This window comes from Pteropus vampyrus, unplaced genomic scaffold (assembly GCF_000151845.1).
Source record: "Pteropus vampyrus isolate Shadow unplaced genomic scaffold, Pvam_2.0 Scaffold291, whole genome shotgun sequence".
Lineage (NCBI taxonomy): Eukaryota > Metazoa > Chordata > Mammalia > Chiroptera > Pteropodidae > Pteropus > Pteropus vampyrus.
This window is the reverse complement of record NW_011889072.1, coordinates 205894-214057: the sequence shown is the minus strand read 5'-3', so window position 1 is coordinate 214057 and position 8164 is coordinate 205894. Positions and strand designations below refer to the sequence as shown.

Sequence of the window (8164 nt, the reverse complement as noted above, 5' to 3'; positions counted from 1 at the left end):
GGGTCAAGCCCGTGGTGTTCGGGGGTCGGCCGTGTCTAGTTCTTGCTTGCGGCTGGGGCCCCGCCTGCTCTGGGACGGGCCATCCACCGTCTGGCATGGAGCAGGGCCCCCGCAGAGCGTGTGGCAGAGCCTAGTGACAGAGCCGAGAACCAGCAGCTTCTTGGCCACAGCAGGTGCTCCATAAGCGCTTGTGGCCACGGGCGCAGAAATGCTGTGTGTGGGGGGCTGTGGCTGACCCCCGGGGCTCCCCCGCATGGAGGGCTGGGCCGGGCCCTTTCCTCAAGGCTGCGCCCTCCTCCGACCCTCTTGTCCCTGTGCCAGCGGTGCCCGTCAGCTCAACCTATAGAGGCCTCGGGAAAGGTGACAGACATGCCCTATCTGCAGCACCCCACCCACCCGGCCGTCACCCAGAACGGCCACTGCACAGGGGACCCAGCAGCTGCTGGCCAGGGGCTGGAGGAGGCTCTGTGGGCGATGCTGACCCCCAGCCCTCGTTGCCTGGGGTGGCTCACTCACCCTGGACAGCTTCTGCTCCCCTCCTCCTGGGCCGGTTCCCCAGAACTGCCTGCTTTCTGCTCTGCCGCTGCCTGCGCACCCTGGGACCCCACCTGGCAGATGCTGCACGTGACCTTGGTGGTTGACGGCTGCATGCTGGCTCCTCCCAGCCTCTTCCTCCTTCTCTGCCTGAGGCTTTTCTGCCTGGAAGGCGCTGGCCCCACACCGGGCCCCACTCCTGGACACGCTGGTCCCCATCGCCAGCCTGGGCCTCGGCCTCGTTCCCCAGCAGGGACAGCCATCCCGGCCTCTCTCCGCACAGTGCCTTCCTCCAGGTGGTCCTTCCCACTCAAGAACCTGCAGGGCGAGGCCCTCGGGCTGAGCAGTGACCGACGGGGGTCCCGGCAGAGCGTGAGCGCGCCTGGCACCTCGCCCCGCTCCACGGTCACCTGTGAACCTCCAGCAGGGGAACTCGGATCAGAAAGCGTGACTCACTTCGAAAGGACATGTCTCTGTGAGGGGTCCCCCGCCCCTGCCGCCAAGGGCAGTGGGCCTCCAGCTCCGGCTGGCTGGAGCCGGTCTGTCTGGGGTGGACCCAAGAAGTGTGGTTAGCCAGCACTCCAGGACACAAGGAGGAAGGAGGCGCCCGCTTCCCTTGTGAGGCGGCCGACGGTTCTCACATCCCTCCCGGGACGCTGGCCTCCTGACATGTCCTCTGGGCCTTGGGCACGATGCCAACGGACAGAAAGATGAGCAGACAGGTCACAGAAAAGGACATGTGGATGGCTCGTCGAGGGCACAGGAAGGGCTGGCGTACTCGAGGAAGGAGTGGCAAGCACACCGTGATGCCGGTTCTCGCCACGGCGCAGGCACGGCCCGGGTCGGCCCGGGTCGGCCCGGTCAGCCCGGCAGCAGCCTGTGGGGAAATCGCCCTCGGATCTCAGCCGCCGAAACGGAACCGGCGCGACCCCCGCGAGGGGGCCTGTCCACATCCAGCGTCCAGCAAAGTCCCAGGGCGGAGCCTTTGACCCAGTACCCCCGCTTCTAGAAATCCACTCTACGGACAGGTGAAAAAGGTGCTTCCGGATTTATTTACACACTAAAGTTGAAAATTAAACATTGACCTAAAAGCAGAAAAAAAAAAAGGAAAGAAAAAGACGCCAAGGCCAGCCTCACGGCGCTGCTGGACCCGCGGGGCACGGTGGCCGGACGGCGCCCGTCCGCAGGGCGCAGGGGCCAGGAAGGGCGTCCTGTGCCCCCGGGGAGCACTGGGCGGCTGTGGGAAGGGGGCGGGGTGCACTGCCAAGCAGCAAGGTGGTTACTTATCACTAATTTCCGTGGGGCCAGCAGGTTCTGTGTCTCCAAACGGAAGCACAAGCCATAAAGCTTGTTTTCAATTCAATTGTGACCTACAGGGAACGGGCGGGAGTGGGGCGGAGCAGCAGAAAGCGGGCTTCTGTGAATACGCCTTGGTTTGCAGGTTTGGCTTTAGAATCATAACTATTTATATAATTACTAAATTCCATTAAATTGTATCTTAAAGGAACTGTTAAACTCGAAAGCAAGATGAGACCATGAACTTGGATTACCAGTCGGTAGCAGAGCCGACCAAACTCTTCCAAAAGATTTTAAAGTCCAGTATTTTGACTTCGCTCTGCAATCTAAGGGCAAAAATGCTGCATCATTTTCCAAGTAATTTTAAAAGTTTCGTGTGTACATCTACATAAACCGAGGGTTTTAAAAGTACACACAACATCTTAGACTTTTCAGTGATCGCGTTGTTGGTCCTGCTGGGGTTATCTGGGGAGTATTGTGTGTGTTATGGCATAAAACAAAAGAATAGTGACATCGGACGCTGCTGAGGCCTCTGGTGCGGGTGAGGAACACACAGATGTACTGTCGACAGGGTTAAGTGAACACCACGCCCATCGGAACCGAGTGACAGGCAGCAGCATGTACCGTACTGTGTTATCTTACCCAGAAAACTTCCTGCTTCTGTGCCCCGGAGACCTAAAGACACGCAGCCCGGACACCCAGCCACTTCTCCCGAGGGGAAGTCGGGGCCCCTGGGAGGCGGGGCTTCTGGGAGAAGCAGCAGCACAGGTCGGGTCGGGGGCAGGAAACCGACAGGGGAGCCTGGGGCAGCTGTTGCCCCGGGGCACGAGGCAGAGCGAGTCCACACGGGTTTGCTCCCGCTGCCCAAAGCTGGGGTAATCCGAATGCCAATAAGGAGAATAACGTCAATCAGAACGTGAAAAATGGTCAAATCTATGAATTTGGAATTATACGTAAGGAAATAAAACAACTTCGTCACTTGGGAAGCCGTTTTGCCAAAAACAGAAACCACACCTAAGCGCCAGTGATGGGAGCTGGAGTGGATGCGGCCGGCCGGGGACACCGCAGGTGCCACCTGCGAACTTGGGCCTGTGCGAGGACCGAAAGCAGGGTCAAGGGGGGACGTGCGGAGACGGGGGAGGTGCCTGTGGCGGGGGACCGGGCGACACCGCGGTCCCTGGAGGGCACAGATCCTATGTGGGCCCCGCGGGGCTGCTGGTGTCCAGGCAGCCGATGCGGGCGCTGAGGCAGATGCGAGTCGCCAGGCAGCCTTTACGCACAGTGTGACGGCGCAGGCGGAAGTGGGGTCAGGCCAGGGAGCCGGATGACACGCCCCCAGATGCGGCGGGGTCACCGCGTGGACCTGGGGACTGGGGGACGCAGGGGAGGCTGGAAGTGGGAAGCACCGCGCCGCAGCGAGCGAGGATGCAGGCGCAGAGCAGGGCGCCCCCGGCGCTGCCGGGTGGGACCGGGCTGTGGGGAGAGCGCACGGTGCAGGCCGGAGCTCGGCTGCAGAGACCCGGGTCTGGGTGCCCCGATCTGCCTTCAGAGTCCCCATCTCAGACCACGACCCCCTGTTGTTGCCCAAATACCTGAGTGTCATTCTGGACACTCGGATTTCCCCCCTCTTCCTCGTCCCTCTCTCCTACATCCCATCAGTCACGACCAAGTGAAATATGCATGCTGTAAACCCAACAGCAACCGTTAAACGATAAAACGAAGAGGCACAATACGTAAGCCAGCAGCTGACGAGCGAACAAGATGGCGGACTGAGCCCGACCGTTTCCACGATCGCACCACGTGACCAGCCTGCACACCAGTTAAAAGGCAAAGGTCACGACACTGGACTTACAAAGCAAGAAATCGCAATGTGCTGTCTGAGTGATAAACGTTTTAAACATTAGGATAGGTTAAAAGTAAAACAATGAAAACTAGTGAAAAAATGGAAGATGAAATAAGACGCAAACACTAAGCGCAGGAGGCTGCGATGGATCCAGTCACATCGAAGTAGACCTCAGGACGGGAACTCCTACCAGAGATAAACAGGGACGGAGGCTCATGACGGTGAGAGGGTCGGCTCAGAGGACACACGGACAAAGCCACGGTTACGACGGGTCATGTCGACACCCCTCTCAGTAACGCAGAGAGAATTAGTGAGGACGTCATCGACTCAGACGTCGGCAAGCTGTTCGAACTGACAGTTATTCAACGGCACGTCCAATGGCAACGGAACACATGTTTTTTCAAGTTTGCATATGAAATTCTCCAAAATAGGCCATAAGACCAGTCTCAATGCAATGAACAGGATTTAGCCATACAGAGTATGTTCTTCATCTACGACACAACCAAACCAGAAATCGATAGCAAAAAGATATATTTAAAGAATGCCCGAAGATTTAGAAACCGAACTATACAATTACAACTCACTCAAGGTCAAATTAGTAATCACGGGGAAACTAGAAAACATTCTAAACGAGACGATAACGAAATGCAACTTACCGGCATTCGTAAGATAAAGCCACCTCGACGCTGGGATGACGCTTTGTGGCTCCACTAGGGGAGAGACACGGCCTGGAACCATCGTCCCAAGACGCCGCATGGAGAAGCAAGCGGGGAACCGACGAATTAGACCCCAGCAAGCAGAAGCAAGGCGATACGAGGCGGAAATTACAGAAATGTTACCAAAAATAACCGGGAAAACCAATAAAATGAAAGTTGGATCTTTGAAAAGATTAGTTAAGTTGATAAACCTTCGGCTAAACTGATCTAAAAAAAAACAAATGAATGAAAGAGGATGTGTCGCTTGAAATCTTAGACATCAGAGGAATAAAGGAACATTATTAATGACTTCCTGCAAATACATTTGACAACTTAGTTGAAATGTGCGTTTATGAGTCACAACTTGTCAAGATTTGTACGAGAAACAGAAAATTTGAATAGCCTGTATCTATTAAAGTTGCTGAATTTATAATTCGAAATCTTTCCACAAAGAAGACTCCTGACCCAGGAGATGCTACCAGTGAATTCCATCAAACATCTGAGGATAAAATAACATGAATCGTAAATGTTTTCAGAAAATAAAGGAGGAGGAACACTTCCCAACTCACTGCTGAAGGCAAGTTCAACCCTCAGACCAATGCCGGACAAAGCTGTCACGAGAAGAGACGGCTGCAGGCCAATATCGTGCTGGAACACAGCCACAGGAATTCTTAATGAAATATTAGTTCGCCGAATCCAGCAACATATGAAAGGAAGAATACGCATGAGCAAACACCCAGGAATGTAAGGTTCATGCTGACATTAGAACATCGATCGATCAGATGAAGGGGAACATTTGTATAATCCTCTCAAGCAAAAAAAAAAGTCATTTGACAAAATCCAGCGCCAGTTTACGACAGAAACGCTCAGCAAGGTAGGACCAGGACACTCCCGACTCGACAGAGGCGCCGGCAGAGGACCCACAGGAAGCACGGGGTGCCCGGTGCAGGCAGAAGCCGGCTGCGCTCCACGGCAGGGAAGTGGCCCCACCGCTTCCATTCCAGACGGTTCGGAGACCCTTACCAGGGAGAACACTTCCAGATAGAAAAGGAAGGAGTAAAACTTCCTGCTTTCACAGGTGACGTAATCGTGTGTGTAGAAAATCCTAAGAAATTTACCCCTGACCATAAGCTAATGAGTGAAATAGCAAGGTTATAGGATAAAAGATGAATAGACGAAAGTATTTCTCTATGTCGGTGACAAACTGGAAAAATGAAACTAAAACTACGGTACCACGCATAAGCACTGAAAAACAGTCCTTAAGAAGCACAGAACGCTTCGCTCAAAGCTCCAGAACAGTTGCGAGGCGCTGGCGGGAGCAGGGCCAGCGGCGGCCCGCACCCAGTGTGGAAGGCACTGGTTCTCAGGCTCAGTACGCGGTCAGGTCAAACCCGGGGACACCAGCGGCTCGTGCCGTGGGGTTGCTCCCCGGGAGCACCTCCTGGACCTCCTCCCTCGGCCCGCCACCCCCTGCCTGGCCAGGACACCGTCCCCTCTCCCCTGGATGTCTGCAGCCGCCCCTGGTTGGCCCCCACCTCCAGTCCACCCCCGGCCAGAGGGAGATGTCACATCTCCTAGCACCAGGCCCTGCTTAAAACTGCCGGGTTGCCACCAGGAGATAAGGCCCAAGCCCTCGGGGGCCTTGAGGCCATTTACCTGCCTGTCCAGCCTCAGCTCGCAATGGTTCTCAGCCTGTCGTGTACGGCAGGCACGGAGAGCTTCTTCCGTTCCCTGAGGGTGCCCAGCCCCTCGCCAGCCTCTGCTCTGCACCTGGCTGACCCTAGGTAACCAAGGACCACCTCGCACATCATCTGTCACCTCGTCAGGAGCATCCAGGTGACCTGCGTGCAGATCATCCCCAGTGGTCCCTCAAGGGCAGAGGCGCCTGGTGGCTCGGCCCTGTCCACAGCACCCCACTTCGTGCTCACCAAGGGGCTTCAGAACCAAGGGGCCGTGGGAGCAAGGCAGTAGAGAGTGAATGTGGAGGCGCTGGCTGGTCTGCTCGGGGGGGCTCAGGGGATGAGTGAGCCCACGTCAGCTGGAGCACAGACACACATGTGTGCACGCATCCTGTCATCACAGCTGCCCAGTCTCCAGCGAGCTGCGGGTGACCTGGACTGGCCTGATGAGCAGTCCCGGCTCGACTCGAGCCAGCGTGGGCCCCCTGTCCAGCAGCCTTACCCTCCAGGTGACGTGTGAGGGGATGGGGAGCCCGGGCTGCCGAGGCATGGCCCCGGTGCGTGTGGGGTGCGTCAGGAAGCAGTGTGCCCGTGTGCCCGGGACCAGCCTCACAGCCCGTGCTCCTTGGCCCTGGGTGAGCGGGCCTCGTGGCCTTAGCCTGGACGGGGGCTGCGCTGCCTGTGCAGACACAACCTGTACTTGCAGGAAACCTGACTGGCCACAGGGTCCTGGCACAGAGTGGACGGCGCACAGGTGCAGCCCCAGCCTCGGCCACTGCCTCAACCTCCCCAAGGGGACGGGGCCCCGGGGCCTGGTGGGCCCGGCCCTCCCCCAAACTCGTCCTCAAAACCAGAGAAGACCCTCCCCCGATGAAGCACGGCCATGTCCAAGGCCTCATGTTGGGGTCCAAAGACCCCAAAGTGTCCCCAGGAGCAAAGAGACTCTTCCGTTCATCTCGAATTATAGCAAAGCGAGCTGAAATCTGTGAAACACGGGAGACGGGCCGGAATCCGGTGAAACCAAGCGAGGCGGACACGGGGCGCCGAGGAGACACGACTACGACTGCGGAGCCCGAGGGAATCAGAGAGGACCGCGGCCCCGGCCCGGCCGGCTCACCCGCCATCCCGGCTCCCACGCGGGACGCAGGCCCCCCACACCCGAGGCCCTCCTCTCGGGATTCCAAGGCCGCAGTACTCACCCCAAGGCTGGCCCAGGCCTGGGGGAGGGCGGCCCAGGACGATGAGAGCGAAGACCCAGGACGAGGACTAAGCAGGACGCAGCTCCTGCTGAGAAGCCACCATGCCGGGAACAGGAAGCGATAACGGGAAGGAAGCCCGAGCAGGGCAAAGTCTGCTGGGAAAGGCGGCGTTTGCACCTGCACACACCCAGACCTGCCGTCTGGGTCGGCCAGGCCACCGTGAACGGCCCCGCACAGTCCCCCAGCAGCTGGTCCGCAGGGCGGCTGGGACCCGCCGGGCCTGGCCCTGCACGTGGCCGTGGGCTCGGCACGGGCGCTCGGCGTGGCCAGCTGGCTGCAGCCTGTGGGTTCCACGTGGCCGCGGGCCGTGTCAGTAGGTGCAGGGCTGAGACGCAGCGGGACTGCCCTGGGCCTCAGGCCCTCCCGGTCAGCGGGACCCCGAGGTCTGCAGCCCCGGCTCAGCCCGGGCTGTTCCTGCACTGGGCCTGGGCAGTGTCAGATGTGAGTACAGACGAAGGCCGAGGTGTCTAAGGCACTGGGAGTCTCGTCACGTGGCAGGAGGGGCGCAGACCAGGCCCCACTGTGCCCAGCCGGTGGCTTCCCCGGCCCCAGCCCCTTGCAGCCTGGAAGCCCAGGGGCGACTGCCCCCCAGGCTGCCTTTCTCTCTCTCTCCTGTCGCCCGCCCGCCCCGCAGTGCAGCCCCACAGAGCCCTCTGCCAAGCAAGTCCTTCCCTAGCGCCCAGCAAGTGACCAGGACTCGGCCCCAGATCAGTCACAGCAGGGCTCCTGGCTGAGCATCCGGAGGGCCCTGGGAGGGAAAGGGCGAGTCACCCGAGGGTCCCCTGGGAGGAGCCAGTGCGAGCTGCCACGCTGCCACCTTGACCCCCTGCCCTGGCGAGGCCAGCCCCTGCCTCGGAG

The 8164-nt window shown here is 58.9% G+C and overlaps 1 protein-coding gene across 1 annotated transcript in view; it reads right to left on the bottom strand.

Annotated features, from left to right (window-relative positions):
- GPR35 (G protein-coupled receptor 35) overlaps window positions 1–1428 on the bottom strand; it is a 7347-nt gene extending 5919 nt beyond the window's left edge. The window contains 2 exon segments of the mRNA XM_011376266.2: window positions 517–587; window positions 589–1428. Of these exon segments, the coding sequence (XP_011374568.2) occupies window positions 517–587; window positions 589–753 (236 nt within the window). The 5' untranslated portion in view covers window positions 754–1428.
- Window positions 1429–8164: the final 6736 nt, after the last annotated feature.